This window comes from Bufo gargarizans, chromosome 1 (assembly GCF_014858855.1).
Source record: "Bufo gargarizans isolate SCDJY-AF-19 chromosome 1, ASM1485885v1, whole genome shotgun sequence".
NCBI lineage: Eukaryota > Metazoa > Chordata > Amphibia > Anura > Bufonidae > Bufo > Bufo gargarizans.
The window spans coordinates 397,562,409-397,584,682 of record NC_058080.1 but is presented as its reverse complement, the minus strand read 5'-3'; the positions used below and the strand labels follow the sequence as shown (position 1 = coordinate 397,584,682).

The window sequence follows — 22,274 nt, the reverse complement described above, 5'->3', positions numbered from 1 at the left end:
CCTCCTCCTCCTTTTCCATCATATAAACATGCTTATTTGTCACATATAATGCCCTCACATATATGCCCTTCGCATATAATGTTTTACAGGGTCAGCTCAGCTGCAGGCCCTCACATATAATTTTTTAGAGGGTCAGCTCACCAGCAGGCCTTCGTATATAATTTTTTTTTGAGGGTCAGCTCACCAGCAGGCCCTCACCTACAATGTTTTATAGGGTCAGCTCACCAGCAGGCCTTCACCTACAATCCTTTACAGGGTCGCATATAATTTTTTAGAGGTTCAGCTTTTACAGGGTCAGCTCTCCAGCAGGCCCTCGCATATAATGTTTTACAGGGTCAGCTTACCAGCAGGCCTTCACCTACAATCTTTTACAGGGTCAGCTCACCTGAATGTGACCACATATAATGTTTTAGAGGGTCAGATCACCTGCAGGCCCTCACATACAACCTTTTAGAGGGTCAGCTCACCAGCAGGCCCTCACCTACAATATTTTACAGGGTCAGCTTACTAGCAGGCCCTCACCTTTAATCTTTTACAGGGTCAACTCACCTGCAGGCCCTCACCTACAATATTTTACAGGGTCAGCTCACCAGCAGGCCCTCACCTTTAATCTTTTACAGGGTCAACTCACCTGCAGGCCCTCGCATATAATTTTTTAGAGGGTCAGCTCACCAGCAGGCCCTCACCTACAAGTCCAGTCTCGCTATCCAAGAGTCTGGTCAACACAATCCTCACCGCCGCGGTCGCGTAACTAGATATCACGGAGGAGTCTTGTTCGTTATAGGAATTAACCAGACAAATCGTTCCACCAACTAAGAACATCCATGCACCACCACCCACAGAATCGAGAAAGAGCTATCAATCTGTCAATCCTTTCCGTGTCCGGGCCGGGTGAGGTTTCCCATGTTGAGTCAAATTAAGCTGCAGGCTCCACTCTTGGTAGTGCACTTCCGTCAATTTCTTTTAAGTTTCAGTTTTGCAACAATACTCCCCCCGGAACCCAACTTTGGTTTCCCGGAAGCTGCTTCGGCGGGTCACGGTAATAATGCCGCCAGATCGCCGGTTGGCATCATTTATGGTCGGAACTACGACGGTATCTGATCGTCTTCGAAATTCCGACTTTAGTTTTTGATTAATGAAACATTCTTAGCAAATGCTTTCGCTTTGGTTCGTCTTGTACTGGTCCAAGAATTTCACCTTTAGCGGTGCAGTATGAATGCCCCCGGCAATCCCTATTAATCATTGCCCCAGTTCCGAAAACCAACAAAATAGAACAGGAGTCCTATTCCATTATTCCTAGCTGAAGTATTCAGGCGACCCGGCCTGCTTTGAACACGTAAATTTTTTTCAATGGTCAGCTAAGCAGCAGGCACTTAACCATAATGTTTTAGAGGGTCAGCACAGCAACAGGCCCTCACCCCTAATGTTTTAGATGGTCAGATCAGCAGGCCCTTGCTCCAAATGTTTTAGAGGGTCACCAGCAGGACATCAATCAGAATTTTTCAAGGGTGATTATGATGCCCTCCTTTATGTGTAAGAAAGGGTGTATTGGAGTGCCGGTTCCTTGGAATTTGTGGCAGCCCTTTCACTTAGTGCATAGGCTTTATGAGTTTTGGAGTCCCACTACATGAACTATTGTACCACAATGTGAATAAGGCCCTTCTTTATGTAATATACAGGTTGTATCGGAGTGCCTCTTCCTTGTAATTTTTTACAGCACTTGCACTTTATATACAAGTAAATATACAGAAAAGAATGTTTCCTAACAATTTTTCCTCTGAAATCGATTCTATCTTCGGTTTGGTGCGTATTATTGTCAGTCTGTAAAAGTTGCGTACTACCCGGACAACATCGTTCCTAGCAGTGACCTGGGAGTCCAAGATGCATCCAGACATCCTCCCCATGCTGTTCCAGAACGATTTCGGTGGTGTTTCCATCAGTTTCTGACCTTTTCCTATGAACCAGACACCCTCCCCTCTTCAGAGCAGGGGGTGCCTGGTTTAATGCTCGGGTTCTCCCATTGACTTCCATTATACCGAGCACCCGAGCATCCCGATGTGTTCGGCCAGAGCACCCGAGCACCCCAGCACTTTGGTGCTTGATCAACACTACTAATGGATACACAGAGCATACGTGGCAGCCATAGAATTTGTACAATTCCATATTACACATCTGTTGGCACTCTGTGTGCAATCATGCGGCACTGTGTCCTCCCAAGAAGCATTTCTTCAAAGGGTGAAAACTGAATGCCTTAGTAATGTTGGATTTGATGGAAAATGCTACAATTTTTGTTCCCATCTATTTCCTGTCAATGAGAAGAAACCTCTTTGTCATCTTAATGACATTGGAAGCAAATAGATATACAGTATGGACCAATGTACATTTTGGTTGCCATATTATGAATCCTTACTTCATTGATCTGTAATGTGGTATTTGTATACAGCAGGGCAGGCCAACCTTAGAGACACAAAGAGCCCCCCCCAAAAAACGTATGACTGCCAGGAGCCACAAGCTATACATTTACACATGTGTCACCATATTTTTCACCCTACAAGATGCACCTAGGTTTTAACAAAGAAAAATAAGAGAGAAAAAATATTTTTTATCTGATCTGCTAAAAATATTTCTTTCCTTTTTTTCATTAGCAGAGAAGAAAAGAAAACATATATTTTTAAATCAGACCTCTCATCAGACTCCTAAATCAGATCCCCAATCCTCATCTGACATAAATAAAATCTTCAAACCTCATCAGACCTCCAAATCAGACCCCCAATGCTCGGATCAGACAACACAAATCAGACTCCCAAATCAGATCTCCCCCCCAATAATGCTCAGATCTCCCCCATGCTCAAATATTCCTCCCCATGCTCAGATCCCCCCCATGCTCAGATCTCCCCCTTCTAAGATCTGACCCCCCATGCTCAGACCTGACCAACCCATGCTCAAGCAAGACCCCCCATGCTAAAATCTGAAACACCATGCTCAGCTCTTCCCCCTCATGCTCAGATGAGACCCCCATGCTCAGATGAGACCCCCCATGCTCAGATGAGACCCCCATTGCTCATATTAGGACCCTAGGCCCCCCATGCTCAGATTAGACCTCCATTGCCCAGATCAGGACCCCCATCATGCTCAGATTAGAACCTCCCATGCTTAGAACAGAGCCCCATACTCAGTTCTATCATTTAAAAAAATCTCTTCCCCCTCTCCTGATCAGGCACTGGGCTCCTGCTCGGGCACCTGCTACTCTGCAGGTCTGACACGCTCTCCACTGTGACCTGATGAGCACAACGTCAGGTCATAGTGCGTGTCTCCACGTACTATGTTCTCACACTGTGTGCATCAGGACGTAGTGGATAGTGAGCTGGAGCTGCAAAGTAGCAACAGTGCCCGATCAGGAAAAGAGATCTGAGCATGGGATGGAGATTGAGCCGACCTGACTGCTTCCTGGCTCCACAGCTAGAGCCTCACTTGAAGAAGCAAAGAGCCGCATGCAACGGTTGGCCACCCCTGGCATACAGCCTAATGGGAGAAACAGTGTTTGTGAGGTTCCAAACCATTGCGTTAGACACTGTATGATACATTCTTATCTTATAGTCCACGTTCCAAAATCATTCTAAAATGAAGTTTTCCATTAATATTCCACAGAAGCCATCATTAAAAATTTCACTTAAATGTTAAGAACATTTTATATTATCCATAAAAAGCTTGAGTTTTAGTTCTATACACCCTGTGTAACATATGTTAGCTTCCATAGCTTATCACTGAGTTTTGTTCAATTGTATCTGTAATCATGAACATTATAATTAGAGATGAGCGAATCGAATCCTATGAAGTGGAATTCGATCCGAATTTCAGGATAAATTTGATTCGCCTCGAAGCCGAATTTCCTTGTGCTTCGTGTCAGCGAATTGATTTAACCTGAAATAGTGTAAAAAACTCAGATACCGCGATCATGTATGAACCCGGCATCTGAGGGGTACAATGATGGGGAGCAGAGCTATTGCAGCTCCCTGTCATTGCACCCGCTACTTACAAAAAAATGCACTCTGTAATTCGACACAAAGCAAATTTTGGGTAAAATTCTGCGAATCCGTCGAATCAAACTTTTCTAAAATTTGCTCATCTCTAATTATAATTGTAGGTTTTTATGTCTTGAGTATGATTTAATGTACAGTAGAATATAATTAAAGGCCTAATCCAGATAAATAGCATGTTGCCATCACACGGTGTTGTCATCTTTGTCTTGTTTATACTGTATTTTATATACTTTACTACAGTATAGACAGTCAGCTATTAACTCTGTAGTCCCTGTCCATCCCTTACACACCTCACATTGATTAGATGCACTGAACAGTGAGTGTATGGGAGGAAGGGAGGTATGTAGGCAGAATTACCTAGTTTTTGGTGCCGAATGCTTCTTAAGCCTTTGGCTAGCCTGTACTACATAAGGCTGACAGCTGACTACTCAAGCATAAAAACTAGAGAATTGAAGGCCTCAGCTTGTCAGGCAATAGAGTATCCCCAGAGACAGCTAGAAATGTGTGTTTGCAGAAGCAGTCAGTGAGTGGAAATTTGGTACAGAAGTAAAAAGGAGATCGAACAGTGAAACACAAGCCTGTCTGGAATGATGTCCATGTGGAAGTGTTTAGGGTTGAAAAGGATAATTCTTTTGCTCTGCTTTGCACCAAGACTAATCTTGTTATAAAAAATGTAATCTTGTCAAGTAAAAACACAAAAGACGTGCACTTGTACATAGATGACCCTAACCACACACACAACACATGTATATGTAAGTACAATGTCTCATATAAGTTTTCATCACAATCCAAAAATGTTGATACATTCGCTTAGTATTTTTTGTGAATCTGTGATTAGATAGGGGACCCCGTTTGGGACAAGGATTGCTGAGATAATAACAATCACTGTACATCTTTGCAACTTATTATCAGTAACCACTTGTCTCTTTATTCCATATTTAATATTAAACAATCATAAAAGGCCCCTAACTCTAACTAAACCATATCTCTGCACTAATGTAATTTATTGGGGTCAAAAATAAATATGTTCTACAAGAATTATTGCCTCTTTGATGCAAAATGATTTTTAATTAGAAAGCAAACCTGATATGAAGCTTTTCATACTGAATAATGGGCAAGGTTGGCTTAAAGAGATGGGTGTCCAGGTAGCTTGTGACGATTAGTCCTTCAAAAAAAAAAAATATCAGATAAGAATAGAGTCTAAAAGATCTACTAATACCGTACACTGCATGACCATATACACACTTGGCGGATACTCATGGAAATTTGTATTCTCAGTGGAGAGACAGACTTACTACAGACAAACTTGTGTATTTTACTGAACCAAATGTCAAAGGCTGGTTGGAGGTTGACTGAAAGAGGTCTACTTTCCTCATCACTGCACTGACAGCTGCCTTATGTTATGTGTATGGAGAGGGAATCTCAATCTCTGTGTATCCACAGCATCTATCACTCATGTATTTTTTGATCAAGTACAAGAATGGTGGAAGGCAGAACCTATCAAAGACTGTGTGTATATAACCTTAAAAACCAAACTCACAAACTTTGTTAAAGATGGTTTCTGAGTTTTTAATACTAAATTGAAAAACCAAGCACAGCCGCTTTCCAATGAAGGGTGATGTGATTGGTAAGCTGCGAGGAGCACGCGGCACTCACCGGAGGCCTGCAGCCTCTTCAAACATCTGATCAGTTGGGGTGCAGGAAGTTGAACCCCCACGATCAGATACTGATAACCTATTCTGAGGATAGGTCATCAGAATTAAACGCTGTTAAGTTCTCTTTGAATTCTGGAGATACTATAGCAGGAGCCTTTTGGTTACTTTTCTGAGAATCTCTTGATTTCTTCAGTTAATAACTTCCTTCCCTTTTCATATGTATTGCATTTACTGCTATGTTTTATTTCTCTCCACCTTTCTTTTATGTATAATATTTTTTCGTAGTATATGGACAATGATGCGTGAAAGACAATACACTACTGCGTTTTTTATCATGTATACTGTACTTTGTTTTATACTATACAAAACTAAATACTAATGTCAACATCATGTTATGATTCTTAGTATGATTTATGGATCTGAATAAGCCTTTTTTTAAAGCAAATTTTCTTGTTGTTCCCATTGCAGGGAGTGATTTCTCTGGGAGCCCATACAGCCATCCACAGTATTCATCATATAACGATTCATGGAGATTTCCCAATCCTGGTTTACTAGGTTTGTATTAAACTTTTAACATCCATGGCATTCACTTTACTTTAGAATGTGTAGATGTCCCATAGAATTGCAAAATAGCCTTTACTGGGAGATATGTCTCAGGAGTCGACAGGCACAGATGTTTTGGCACTGTAGATACCACCCATAAAGTAGGCCACACTTATGGTTTTAAATGATTGTCCTCCCTATGCTGCTTCCCATTCTTCTATACTCCGCACTCAGTATGCCAGTCTTTACACATGACCCTTAACATGTGAATGACAAGGAAAATGTCCAACTCAACAGATAATATCCTATTAGTATTTCCCTTGAGCCCATTGTTTGAAGTATTGCTACGTCACTTCATTGAAACATGTATACAGATTTCATGGATTTGATGACTACATGCACAGTTCTGTAGGGCTGTTATCACCCATGATATATTGGCCATACCACCACAAAATGATCCTCTTGATTTTGAGGGTACCATTATTAAGAGAAATACACAAGCATGCATAGTACTGGATGCACAGTGGTTATTTAATGGTGTACAGCAATGTTAAAGGAAGATGTTTGGTAAAACTAAAAAATTTAGTTTCACTGAGACCACCGCCAGTCCTTGACCCCAGAGACCTGTGGGCAAGGTTGGCGTTTGAGATTAAGTATTTGGAAATTAGTGTTTAATGTAATATCAAATTGTAAAGAGTAATATTCCGGTAGAAATTCTTATTAGATTGACAATTTAGATGTTTATTAGTGGAAACACAGGAGAAAACAACCCTTTTGGATACTGAAAGAGGCTACATTTTTTGTTGCTATAGGTCCCTGTACCACATTTCCCTTGCACTAGTTTTAAAGCGAATGTGTTGCCTATATTTATTCTGCCAGTTAAAACCAGATAGTGATACATATCCTTTTTTTTCAAATCTGTTTTTATTTTCTGATTGTACATTATTTTCTGAACATTATTATGGGGGCTAACATCTTGCCTGAGCATTTACAAAGCATTAAAAACATTGCTTTACAGCAGCCCCATGGACCATAGACACAATAGTCTGGATGGGGGTTTTTATGGGAGAGTTTTCTAGACATGCTCTGTAACCTGTGCTGAGGTCATTGTACAAGGAAAGGATAGATAAGCTTTAAAGATGACCTGTCGCTTCTCCAGACATGCCTGTTTTAATAGCTACATGCATTCCCCATGTAATAAAAATCCCGGAGCATCTATTCTTATAGCTCCATGTTTTACCACTTCTTTATTATTCATACTAGAAGTTATGAATGAATTGCTAGCAGTCTGCAGTAAGGGTATAGAGAGTTGTTAACCACTTGGGGATGTGTACCTGCACAGACTCACTCTATCCAATCAGTGCTGCCATTTTCAGTCTGGGCAGGTACACCCCCCCAACTGGTTAACACCCCCCTGTACCCTTACTGCAGACTGCTAGCAATCTATTCATAACTTCTAGCAGGAATAATAAAGAAATGGTACAACTAAGAGCCATGAGAACAGATGTTCCAGAATTGTTATTACATAGGAATGCATGTAGCTATTAAACAGGCATGTCAGGAGTGGTGAAAGGTCTGCTTTAATATTGCCTATTGTGAATGATGGATCCTGTGTTATCTATATATAGGTGATATTGGTCACTGTAAATCCTGCCTATGATGATAATAGTAAAAGTGATCTGTCCTGACAAAGAAATGGGGTCTATGATTAGGCTTAGTAGCCAGTGTGAAAACTACAGGATTTTTAAAATATAGATATTGACATAGAAAATGAAAAACAGCGTCACCAAAAATTCTTTACAAATACGTTTACTTTAAAAACCTGGTTCAAACAATAGGTCATTTTCTGATGACATATTCCCTTTAAAAAGTCTTGGCTACTGTCTAATGTAGCGCCAATTAATACAATTGGATTAAATAAACAGTTAAAGAGGACCTTTCACCTCTCCTGACATGTCTGTTTAATAGCTTCATGCATTTCCCATGTAATAACAGTTCCGGAGCATCTATTCTTATGGCTCTATGTTTTTCCTTTCTCTGTTATTTCTACTAGTTATGAATGAATTGCTAGCAGTCTGCAGTAAGGGGACAGAGGGGTGGTAACAAGTTGGGGGTGTTTCCCTGCACACACTCAATCTATCCAATCAGTGCTGCCATTTTCAGTCTGTGCAGTGACACACAACTGGTTACCACCCCTCTGTACCCTTACTGCAGACTGCTAGCAATCTATTAATAACTTCTAGTAGAAATAATAAAGGAATGGCATAACATAGAGCCATAAGAATAGATGCTCCAGGATTGTTTTCAAATGGGGAATGAATAAAGCTATTAAACCGGACATGTCAGGAGTGGTGAAATGTCCTCTTTAAAGGGTGTGAAGTGCAAGGACATATATCACCTACAGAAAATGCACTGTGCACACAAAATCTAATAATAAAAAGACAAAAATTCATTGGAAATAATATATGATAAGAACAAATATAAAAAGCAGCTCATCACACAGTGAAAAACGAGTGCCATCAATATATCATTATCCCATCTATATGGTAAGTATAAAAACCTAGGTGTATATCACAGTTACAACATCATATAAACAGGTCAATCCAATACTAGGTAACATCTATATATAGCCATCTCTATAGTGCCTGGTCATAGGGAGGACATATCTCAAAACTAAACAAAAACATACATATAAACATGAATGAAAAATGCCTATACAGACAAGTGAGGCTCTTATGCTCCAACACTTGTTTCACTGTGGCTTCTTCCTCAAGATATACATTTGTTTTTGTAATATATTGTTTCCAATAAAGCTTTATCTAATTATTCTATTTAGTTTTTATGTGCACGGTCTGTAATGTAGTTGGACAATGTCCATCTTCAATGTGAGGAAACACTAAGTAACTATATATCATACATAGTTGACATTTGGTCTCTATTTATCAAAACCATTACATAATAGATCAGTTAGTACTTAGTGCAATGTATGTTACCCTATCATTTTGAAAGTCCCCATGAGTCTTAAGTTTAAGGTTTTTATATGAACTAAACTAAAAAGAACTAAAATGATAGAATCAATAAATGCAACCAGTAATTTTTTCAATCCGTTTTTAGTAAACCTTTGTAGCTTTTCAATAATATCAATCAGGTATTTATAAGATGCAGAGTTCTATAATTATGCTTCGCTAGTTATGTTACATCTTACTTCTCCAGTAAGAACACGGCTGAATCTCATAACCAGCACAATAACCCATGTATCCTATACAGAGCAGATGGCAAATGTACAATCATAATGCCACCTGGAATCTGGGTTGATTAATAAATACCCCCTGAGTTTCATTTCCTCATTAAGTGGAAATTTAAATATATTTCAATGTATTGGAGAAGCTTTTCAGATGATAGATTTTTGAGAAACATTGAAATACATATTTTACTTTCTTCTGAAATACTACTAAAATGTTGCTATTTTATTGTGAAATTTCCATGATATCTTATGATTTAGCTCCACTCTGCATGTACTGTATGTGAAACCCTCTGCACATTTACAGAAATGAAATGCCTATGTGTATATATTAAGACAGGCTCTTTGTTCAAGGTAAATGCATATGTTACTAATGAAAGACTGAATTTAGAGAGTGAACCTTAACCTCTTCTCATAGTTATTGCCACACAAGCATTTATTGTTGAGACATCTTCAACACTTATCAAAGAAAAATACGCTTAACACCTTTAACACGGCTGTCAAAAATTAGCCCACTTTGACTTTGCATAAAATAATTAGGATTTTTTTCTGCATAATTTGCACAAATGAGATAAGTAAAAACTCAAATTAATTGTCATCACTCTGCTACATTATTATTATTGCCTAAGAGGTTTCAAGATTTACTGGAAGACAAAAATGGTGTGACCTAATTGGGTAAATCAAGTTTACTTTGTTTTATTTAGGAAGAGATTGCCAAGTACATTTTAAAACAGTAAAAAATAAAAAATGGGTAGAAAAAATGTGTCAGCTGTTGCACTGTGGCCATATGTTACATAAAAGTTTAAAATGAACTACAAATATTGGGGCAGATTTACTAACCCTATCTAAAATGTAGACAGCATAAATTTAAGGCTGCCATACCCATTAGTGTACTGTTGGCCAAACCCACCAAGAACAGATGATAAGGAGAGAAGGATCAGGTGAGGTGAATATTTTTGCCCGATCCTGTAGTTCTCTGGCTTTCTCCCCTCTCCCAATTGAATAAACATACACATTTGGCCAAACCGAATGTGGATATGTATGGGAGAGTTGGAAAAGATAGCTGTCAAGAGCTATTGAATGTGTATGGTAGCCTTTACACTAGACAGTCGTAGAGATGCATCAAATTTATCACAGTGGCTCAAGCAACGTAATTAAATTTAGTGCATGACAATATACTTTTTTCTAACTTTATATCACCTATTGGTAGGCTTACTTTGCACCAAAATATTGGTGCAATTCTGTCACATAAAGAAGCTATGAAAGGCTAGGTCAAGGAGGTCTTAGAGACTATTACTTTTCCACTGAAATCTAATTGGTTACAAGCAAAATCCTTGTTTTTGTAAGCAGGCCCACATAAAATTTTAAGAATTTTGGTTAAATTGCTACCTATACTTGAAATTCTATTGTGTTCTAAAAGACTAATATTAGAAGAAATATAGAGGTCATCAGTAAACATAAGAACTTAGCATTTTTGGTGGTTTTGGTGTCAATCTTTGCTTGAATATGAGGGATGAGCGGCAGGGGCAATATTCAAATTTGCGATATTTAGCAAATATTTTGTAGAATGTCCGTCATATATTGGCGATTATATTCTTGATTGCGAAAATCGGCAATGTATTATTCGCGTAATGTGCGCGAAAGACCGGCATGGGTCACTTATGCTACATTTTTCAAGCTGGTATAAGTTTCCTGAGACTGAAGAAAATGGTTGGCACGGCAGAACATTAGAATAGCTTTATATGCAGATAGAGTGCGCCAATATATTTGCGCTTGCGAATTTTCGGCAATTAATGATGCACATATTTTTTCACAATACGTGCAACTTGTGACATCACAGCACTATGTCTGTAGCATGTATGTATGGACAGCAGAACCTATCAGCTACACTATAGATCAATCTAACCTACACTGACTATCTCCCCCTAACTATCTGAATTATATATATAAGTTAACTGTCTAATGTAATACAACAAAGCACAGAGCACAGCAATGACACTGCTGTCTCTTTCATAACTGCAATAAACTTTAGAGAATAGCTGCTAGTAAGGGGTTGGCAACTTTTCTATTGGTTGCTAGGGATGTTGCTAAGCTGTGACAAAGCCTTCTCATTGGGCCACAAGCTAGAAGAAGGGAGGGATGTTCACCTGATATGTACTGTGTTAAAAAAAAATAATTATATTCGTCATTACGAATATATAGCACTATATAAAAAATATTTGCGAATTCTTGAAGTGCTGATATTCGGGATAAAAATTTGCTTTTTGAATATTCACGCTCAACACTATTGTATATCTGTAAAAGTACACGAGGGGGTTGCCTGGCCTGGAGCTGTAACTTTTTTGCAACTTTTTAAACACTCGCACATCATAAAGCTCCATTCACACGTCCGTGGTGTGTTGCGGATCCGCAACACACCCGCCCGGCACCCCTATAGAAATGCCTATTCTTGTCCGCAGCTGCGGACAAAAATAGGACATGTATCTTTTGCGGAGCTGCGGCCCCGAAGATCGGGGCCGCGCTCCGCAAATGCGGATGCGGACAGCACACTGTGTGCTGTCCGCATCCATTCAGTCCCCTTAGAGAATGAATGGGTCCGCACCCGTTCCGCAAAATTGCGGAACGGATGCGGACCCATTTGCGGACGTGTGAATGGAGCCTTAATGAGACTTAGATGTGTTCTAATCTCAAGACCTACTTTTCACTCCACTTCTAAAAGTGGCGGGCTCCCCAAATGTTGCAAAAACATGCACCAAATGTCACACTAAGGCATCACTTTTGTCTTTTTTATGCCATAAAATTGGTATAGCAGATTTGATAGATGACCCCCTTAGTATTCTATGTTGCATTTATGTAGAACTGCAGCTAGGAATTGCTTCATTTATAAAATATCCCTATGTAGAATGGTATGAAATCCTTGAAGTGCTAGTGATATAACTCTAAGATTTTAAGTTGCTGAAGTGTGGAGCAATTTTGATATAAGGTGACGTTCTTGCAGGAAGTCTGCATGTCTCCATGTAAATTGGTAGAGGTCTGGGGAGGAAGCCATGCACTGTGGGATATTTTTAAGGCTGGTTAACACACATGCTGAACCTAGATAATGGCAAGTGTTGGCTAATGAAGAAAAATGATTCAATTTCATGCTGGTTTGTTCTAAGAACCTCTTTACCATTCCCCTCATTACTTTCCAACTTGATGTTCAACATAGAAGATTTCATTTGATAAAATGTTGCTGTCCTTTGCAGTGAATATAGCTTGTGCTTGATGTACAACTGAAATGTAACAGATCAGCACCTCTATAACTTTACTTCTCCATAGTGAGTGAACACATTTTGGGTGGCTCTAAGTGTTACTAACAAATTGCTTTTTATTCATATAGGTCATTTGGCAACATATAGTCATTTGTATACACATGCTCAGTATATAGTGTTAATTCAGGGCTGTAGTTAGGGGAAACTAGTGGGGCCTGTGCTTTGGGGCTGAGTACCATGGGTACACCAATAAGTCACTCTGACTACCCAGTGTAAATACAATAGACACAGGGATAGGGCAATACATTGAATCTTTATCCTCGGCAAAGAAAATCCTAGCTACAACTCTGGTTTATCATACTATACTAATATATAAAAGCCGTTTTTCCAGTAACTAACTTCTTCTGTAATTGGCTGCAGCAGTCACATAGCACTTCAGCCAATCAGTCGCAGATTGAAATAGACATACATAGTTTTAAATGTAACTGCTGAGGCCCAGCTTCTCAGCCTACCTGTCATCTCCCTGCATGGACTATTCTAATACATTTGCTAATTAGTGGAGCAGATTTGTCAAAACTGTCTAAAAGATATTTTTTTGTCCCCCGCTACCCCTCCTGTACAGGAAAAGTCATATTGAGCAGTGGACTGTGCCAGCATGGGTGTAGAGCAGGTTAAATTGCTCCTGTAGGAGGGTATTGAGTGGTGGATGCTTTCAGCATGGGTGAAGAGTGGATTGCGCCTCCCTTAGAAGTTAGACACGAGTGGGAAGAGGTCTACCACCATCTGAAGGATACAGTCTGTATAATAGTTATGGGGGGAGAAAAAAAATCCCCCAAAAAAATATCTAAAAATTATAAAGCAACATATGGAAGTTCAGTTCTCCTGCCCTGGGAGAATTATTATCCTGCAAATGCTTCCACATTTTTGTATTCTAATGTTTCATGAAAAATTAAAGAAGTGAACAACAAAGTTTTCTAAACCCCATTGTATTTTTTTTTTTGCACAATAGACATACAGGGAAAGTTGTGACACACAGGGGTATGATGGCATATAGGGGGTAGAGTGGTGGCATATTCAGAAGACAGTGATGGCATACAGGAGACAGTGATGGCATACTCGGGGACAGAGTGGTGGCATCCAGGTGGCAGTGTAATGGTATACTAGGGGACAGATTTTTCACACCATGGACTTTATTGCTAGTCACAAATACATACCTGAATAAATCTGCATGCGCCCAAAGGGGTTGTCTGGGATCTAGTAAAATAATCACTCCTGTATATATCTACATAACTGATATTAGCTAAGTTGCAACGCTTATAGACCCATTTTTCTCATCTCAAACATCCACTTTAAAGGGAGTATGATGTAGTGGCTTGGTTTGGGGTGGTCACAACGCTATGCTGGGTCCCCCAGACACAGCCAAGTAGTGTTGAAGTCGAATTTCAAACAGATCTCCATAAAACATTAAAATGACGCTTTGAACGAATCCACTTTGGAACTTGGATCCAAAACTAGATTTGCTCAACACTACCATTGAGGTGTCACCATGTGTTGCTTCTCCAGAGGATATGGTAAGGCGTGATACACTCCAATGAGAGATAAGTCCAGATTTACAGGATCTACAGTAAACTAGTGTGCTTCTTGACTGGAGGAATTCAGGTCCAAAACAATACAGGCGAGGCATAGGGCTCCTCCCTGGCAGAAGAAGGTTTCGATGCTGATGAAAGGCCTGAGCTAGATGTCCCTCTCTCTAGCAGAAAGCTGGTACCCTGGACAAAGGCTGGAGGCCCAGAATCTGTGGCAGAGTATCCTCATCTCAGTCTTCTTCTGGTCACTCAAGTAGTGTGGCAGATTCTCCTCTTCTAAGTACTGCTCCCTAACTGTAGAACACTAGGGGCTCAGACTGCTCTCCCTATATACAGTTTCTATCTGGACTAGAATGTTCTAGTGGGAGGGGTGGAGTGGAGAAACTCATCTCAAACAAATACAGTGTTACACTTTCTGTCTCTCATAGACTTGCAATAGATCTTTAGTAATATTCAATGACACAATGTTTTTTCTAGGCAAAAACAGGTTTTCAGAATAACATAGCAACAACTGGAATTCAAAAGGTCAGTCTGTCTGGTTTCGGTGGTAAACAAGTCTGGCTTTCTCCCTCCAAAACATACTGTTCTTTAAACCTTATGATAGCTATGGAAAATGACCAGCTTCTCATTATTAGCTAGAAAGTCCCAAAAGGCTCTCATTAACCCTTTCCACAGTGCTGTGCAAATACAGTACAAACAAACAGGATATAGATCTCAACAAACATAAGAAATGCAGTTGCACAGTATTAAACAGTATAAGTCAATGCAAGTTAACCCTTTAAAGTGAAATAAATTAGGGAGTTGATGACTTTGCAATGATATATTTTACTTAGTGATCTGCTGCTTCATTCTAGAGAAAAAACACTTTAATCCACATGAAAATGAGCAGTTAAGTGCACAGAGGATGGGCCTAGCCACTCTGTGCAGTCTTGTTCCTCCTGCTGCTTGCTTTGCTAGCCATCCCTCTTCTTCTTGATTGTCAAGGTCAGGTTCCAGTATAGTCATGTTTCCTGGCCCTGTCAATCAAGGAGAAGGAGACTTGTCAATCAAGAAGGAGAAGGATAGGCTGACAGAGGAAACAGGAGGAACCCAGAGTGGCTTGGGCCTGCCCTCTGTGCACTAAACTGCTAATTTGCATATAGATGAAAAAAGAACTTTTGCTCCAGAATGAAACAACGGATCACTAAATGAATCATTAAAGTCAGCTGAATCAGCCCTACAAGGCATTGTGACTGGTCTAACTGTGAATTTCCTGATTACAGAGTTTCTTTAAGGAGACTAGCTTCTTTGGTGGCTCATAAACAGTAGAAAAGAGAATATAATAAATCTACACTATAGTCTGAAAATTTAATATGATTCTTGATAAAATAATTTCTGTAGAACCAAGAACATGATTTTATGTGCTGTAGAAATAACGAGAACATTATGAGCTGTAGTTGACTTTTTACATTGACTTGCTAGACTTTGTCTATTCATACCCAATTTCTCACTGGCAACCGAATATATATTATCCTCCTCTAAGGCAATAGCCTATTTTCATGTTAGTCTTTTTGCTATGTAGATGATTTGCAGCAGAGAGTCAATAAAGTTAATAGCTGAATGTTTAACCTTTTATTCATTGGACTTTTCTAATGGAAAAAAAAAAAAAGAATATGGCTTTGACCTTAACATCCTTTTGCCCTGTCTAATGATATCCAAAAGCAAATATGCTTCAGTGGGTGAGATGCCCTAATAAGCTGTGCCAGAGCACTTATTGATTAGTAATAGTGTTATAAATTATCGGAAGAATGCAATTTATCAATCATGGTCCTAATACTAAATAACAAAATATGTGACTATTTACTGGAAACTGACCATATTTTTAGGACAGTTAATCATGTTAAGCAGGGCACATTAATTCAAAGTATTTTCCTGCACTTGGGTAATTCAGAGGTTACGTGTGCTTTTTTATGTAAGGAAATGATGAACTTGAGAATTTCAGAATCATTTTTGGCGAATACATTTTTGGCGAATACTACTATACAATATTCAAATTGAGAAGAGTTATTAAAAAGAGTTTAATCATATAATTCTAGCTGTCTGCACTGAACACTAAAGCTGTGCTTTTCAAATCTGGGTAAGCTACCCCAAATTATGCAAAAGTGTTTTTTTCTTTGGATAAGGACACATGAAGCCATTATTACCCAACCACAACATAGACATTTAACTTGTCTCAAAAGGGTTATCCCATTATTAATTTAATAAAATTTAAATTAGACATCATATAGTACATGGCAATCTCTTTCTGACAAAGCTAGAACCAGCCCTGTACCTCACATGGATCCAGAGAGATCCACATTCCTTGCTCCAATTGCTCTGCTAGATTTATTTCAGACTGGCAGCTGAGGGGTGTGATCTTTCTAAGGGTGTGTGTGCTTTCTGCTGTAGCTCTTTCCTTGTAGCTGTAAAGGCTTCTAACAGTAGATGCAGCTGGTGGCAATTGATGAATGGAACTGAGCATGTGTGTCCACCTCAGCAATGTTACGGAGGTGGACAGAAGTAAGTAAAATCACAATAGGTGGCTCTATACATGTTCTGTCTTCATAAACGTTCACACAGTGTGCAGTCTGACATTCAGTATAAACCATTCCTGTCTTCCAATTAAGAGGACTGTTTTCTGTAGTCCTGTCTAACTTGTTTATTGGCAAAACAGGAGTATTTGATGTGATCAATTGATTGGAAAAACTATAAGAATACAAGAACTTGTATAAGTATAAGGCATAACATGAATCAGCGAAAGCATAGAACAGCATGTATTATAACATTACATTAACACTGGGCATATGTCCAAAATGGCTGCTTATACATGGATTGCATGTCTAGCATCTAACAGTTGCAACCTCTTTCCTTAAGTAGCACTTATACCTAGCTAAACAGAACTGCATACATAATATACCTGAGACAGAGGTAGATTTCTTACCAGATATGCTCGCACAAGGATGGTGGGATTTGAAAAGGAGATATGCAGGAGACAGCACTGCTGATGTCCTGTAACATGAAGACTGGGCTTCTCTTTCCCAGAATGCATTACAGTCCCACAATGCTTTGCACCTCCCACAAAACAATAATCTTCATTAACAGAAAAACAAGGTGTAGTACATTTTTAAGACCGCTAGATGGTGCTATAACCAAACTAATAACTACAGCAATAGTAAACCCTGGCTGACGTGATCTGTAATGATTCTTAAACTCTGGCAAATGAACTAAGATAATTTTCTAGCCCTTCAGGGCAGAACAATACAAATACAATTTATTGAATAATTTGGTAATTTTTTTTAATACACTTAGTTACAATAGTATTCATATCCATGCACTAGTATGTAAAACGTAAAATATTTTTCATGGGACACTCCCTTTAAAGACTGCCATATGTACTTCAATAAATTAAAAAATCTAAGTATTTCAGTTAAAGCAAAAATGGATTTTTTCAGTGATAATATTTTTGTAGCTGCTTTTTAAAAAATGTTTAAAATAAAGACACCCCATTAAGCATACTAGGGCAGATTTACTAACCTTGTCTAAAGTAGACAGTATAAACTTACACTAGACAGGCAGAAAATGTACTAGTCACAGTGACTGGTGCTGGATGGCTAGACACTTTTCTTTCACTTTACACTACCTATTGGTTGGCTTCCTTTGCGACAGATTTGTGTGCCAACATTTTATCACAATTTTAGTGCTAGTGTATGAAGTCACACTCTTCCCAATAGATCCTACCTGCTTTACCACTAAATCAATCCCTCTTGTCGAGCAAGGGGGTGTGTATTATTATTTTTGACTTGTTTGCTTCAGAAAAAGGTCTAAAACATGATGCAACATTATGTGCCAGAAATATGCCAAAGGTTGATGCATTTTAAACCAAATTCTAGGCACAATCCCACTAGTAAATGTAGGCAGCTATTTGCAACTGTTTTAGTAATAAAGGAAAAACTTTGTGAAGAACTGGCCTAAATAGTGCTTATAAGTCTACAAAATACTGATTAGGTATTGAATTCACTGTTAATTCAGTGTGTACTAAACTCCCTCCTCTGGTGGTGGCTGCAGAATTTCATCACTTAATTTTGCCTTTGCAGGAGATGTTTGTGGAGCTCTATATATGACAAATTGATCTCTGACTGCCATGAAGATACAATTTTGACATAAAATGACACCGTGTTAAAGTGTGCAGATTATCTTTAGGCTGGGTTTCCACATTCAGGTTTTTTATGTTGTTTCTGAAGCCGAAGTCAGGAATGGATCATTAACGAAGAACATGTGTAAAGGAGAGACCAAGTCATCTCCTCCTTTTAAATCCACCTCTGGCTTCAAAAACGGCAATAAAAACATGAATGTGAAAATCCGGCTTTAAAATATTTAGGGCAAAAATGATGCACATTGAAAAAGTTCATTAAATATGAATTTTCACTCCTATTACAGGGCCATGTGATGTCGGTGTACTACTTTTATTTAGATATACTCTATATAGAACATATATAGCACATGTGTCCATCAGGATATAATTTGTCACAAAATACCTTTTTTATGTTTGGGAGTGAAGAATAACTACTCCTTCGTGAGATCAGGTAGTAAAGAAATAGGAAAATTGGATATATTTACTACTAGTAGTATGTGCAACTAGAGCCTAACATGAATTTGATAATTTGTTTTTTATGGCCTGTATTGCTAAGTTTAGTTTTTATAGAAAATTTAAATCCCACAGGCTAGTGATTGAGAATAATATTAAAGGTTAGTTGCTAAAGGTAGACTGTAAATGTGGTGGCCTCCTGCTAATGTGTGCTCATTCAGTGAATTATAATCAATATGAATGTATTAAATGGCATCTGTCAGCAGATTTGTACCTAGGAAACCTGCTTTCCTGTTACACGTTCACTTGGCAGCTGAAGGCATCTGTGTTGGTCCCATGTTCATATGTGCCCGCATTGCAGAGAAAAATGATATTTTAATATATGCACATGAGCCCCTAGGATCAACGGGGCATTGCCGTTACACCTAGAGGCTCTGCTAAACCACCCCATTCCTACACAACCTCTTTAAGCCTGGGTTTACTTGTTGCAGTATTGTGCACATGGCTAATTACTATGTGACAAGACTACATACGTTTGCTGGAGTTTTGCAATGGAATTTTTGGCTGCACGTTTTTTCAGGTGTAATTTATTAGGCTAGTCTCACACTAGTGCTTTAGAGCTCTGCCAGGCTATTCCAGCAGGGATCAGCGTGCCGGCTGATCCCTACTGGATGCGGCATTGCTGGAAGCTGCCTGAATGCGGCCAATCCAAGATCCGTCCACAACCCGGCAAATATGCTGTGAATTGACTGGACTAAAACTGCAGCCAGCACAGCCTGCTAGTGTGAAACTAGCCTTAAAACAATGTGGGTCCACAAACTATATAAACACATGCTGTCTTGCCACATAGCACAGTACTGCAGTGTGTAACACAAGCCATGGCATGAAAAGGTTACCCAATTGTTACTAACCCACTCTTTTTTTTTCCCTTCAGGTTCTCCATACTATTACAGTGCAGCGAGAGGAGCAGCGCCCCCTACTGCTGCCACTGCCTATGATCGTCACTGACAGAATGCAATGGGAACATAAGCACTTATGACACCATTTGTAGGAATTGTACCTTATTAATTAAATTACTATGATATCTCACAATGAAAAGAAAGAGTATACAAGGATAGACACACCGGACAACCCCAATAATTTATTTTCCATCCTTGTTTTCTTTCATAGAGATTGATTTTAAATTGTTTATATTGTTCTGTACTTCACCGAGCTTGCTGAAACGTGTAGCCTAATGAATATTGGAATGATACGCTGATTTGGCTACATTGGGACAGATACAAACAATTAACCAATTAACTTGCTCGTATTGTTCCTTTCAACATGAGACTACATGTTGTTGGCATAATCACATATACAGCACCATTGTAAATATCATGATGGTTTGTGTAATTTATGAGAGTGGCTTAGCATATCCTGCACCATGATACACAGTTATAACTTAAAGTGCTTGTTTTCTAAAATGCTGCACTGATTCACAGAATTCAGTAAGCTTTAATCCAACATTAAACCAGGTTACCATCCATTATGGCTCCATATGAGGCTGATATTCCAATATATGTTTGAGGTTTATTCCATCATGTGTTAAAAATGGTACTCTATGCGGTGCAGTGTATGGATCACTATATTAAAAGATTTTTGGAAGAAGTGTTAATCTGGCATAATTTCCTTTCCTACTAGCAAGGGTAGGACCAGAAATGGCTGCCAGCAGGTGGTTGTGGCACAACTGAAAATTGCATGGCCATGTAAGCCATAGCCGTTTTCTTTTAGATTGTTAAAAATGATTCTTGGTAATTTGCATATTTTGCGGTAAACCTACAAAACCGTATGACCATTTACAATAGTGAAGCTATTGACAATCAATTTTGAATGATGTAATAGAAAACAGCATGGCTGCGGGCTTTTCAGGCCAGTCGTGATCATGTCTCAACTGCCTACTGCCTGCAAGATTTCATCCTACCCCAAAAGCTTTGTCAGAAAATCCGTACAGATTTATTACATCCAATTAACGTATTTGTGCAGAGATATATTTTGTAATACAGAGAACGGTGATCTTTTGCTAGACTACTTTATAAAATGTTACATTTACCAAGCTGAACCACAGAATTAAATACATTTATAAAATATCTACCCCCATCATGGAGCCTAATCACCAATGGAAGACAATCAAGGCTGCTCAAAATTATTAAAAAATACATGGGTAGTCCGCTAGTGTCACCTCTGCAACAGTGGTAATAAAGGTTTTGTGAGGAGCTGACTGGGTGTCTGAATAAAATTGCCTTCCTCTTATGATGACGAAGCTTGGTAGGGCTGTCACTAGACAGGGTGGAGTAACACCTAACCCCAGCAACACAGGAGGGGGGGGGATTTTCTTTATGTTCTAGTACTATAAGTGATGAATAGAGTTTGACGGTCCAGTTGGAGATTTTGCTCGGTAGCTCTAAAGTTACTCCTCTACTGCTTGGTAGCCATGCTTTGGATATGGATGGAAAGGTGTAATTCAAGACAAAATCTAAACTTGAATTCAAGACAAAATCTAAACTTAAATAGCAATTTACTGTCACTTCAACATTGGCAGTGCACAGTATTAATATTAATATTAATTATATTGATGCCATTATTTATCACAGGCACCTTTTGCTCTAATATACAAGACCGGGGACTCAAAGGGATTTCTTATATTTTAAAAATTTCCATCATTTATGTAATCATCAATTTTAAAACATTCAATTCTCTATTAAAAGAGTTGTCTGAAGTAATTCAAAGTCTCAGACAAGCCCTACAATTGCTTAAAGTAAAAGCTGCGGTGGGAAAGTGTGATGTACAGGTGTACTGTACATCACCACTGCAGCGCATCACGGTCCCCAGCAGTAAACCATTGATGACAGTGGTTGGCTGCAGCGGCCACGTGCCATATATTGGCATGTCCCTGCTGCATTTTCTAAACAAACAGCAGACCAGCACCGCCGAGGAGGTCGTTGGAGAGAGGGATGAGTATACCATGATTTTTTTGTTTCATTTTAAGCAATTGTAGGCCTTGTCCAAGTATGTGTATATATATATATATATATATATATATATATAGTTAGAGCTATAATGTTGCTTAATCCATTACTTGCATCATGAAAAGTGCATCTCGTTGAGCAGTAATTCCTGTGAAAGCTCTGCAGTATGGGATTTTTGTTCCACTTTAACCATATTGTAAAATCACTGCTTGCTCTTCCATTGTGTATGGTACCTAGTTACATTATATAATGAATTTGCAAATAGAGACAAAACGCCACACAATGCATTTAGTTCGCTAACACAGGAGGTCAAATCCCTCAGCTCCTATCTATTTATATGTAGATAAAAA

The 22,274-nt window shown here is 38.9% G+C and overlaps 1 protein-coding gene across 5 annotated transcripts in view; it reads left to right on the top strand.

Moving 5' to 3' along the window:
* Positions 1-21,969, top strand: part of PAX5 (paired box 5) — a 269,099-nt gene extending 247,130 nt beyond the window's left edge. For all 5 annotated transcript variants that reach the window (XM_044270849.1, XM_044270841.1, XM_044270823.1 and 2 more), the window contains 2 exons: positions 6,164-6,250; positions 19,854-21,969. In XM_044270849.1, the coding sequence (XP_044126784.1) occupies positions 6,164-6,250; positions 19,854-19,927 (161 nt within the window). In that variant the 3' untranslated portion in view covers positions 19,928-21,969. The remainder of the gene's footprint in view (positions 1-6,163; positions 6,251-19,853) is intronic.
* The last annotated feature ends 305 nt before the right edge of the window (positions 21,970-22,274 follow it).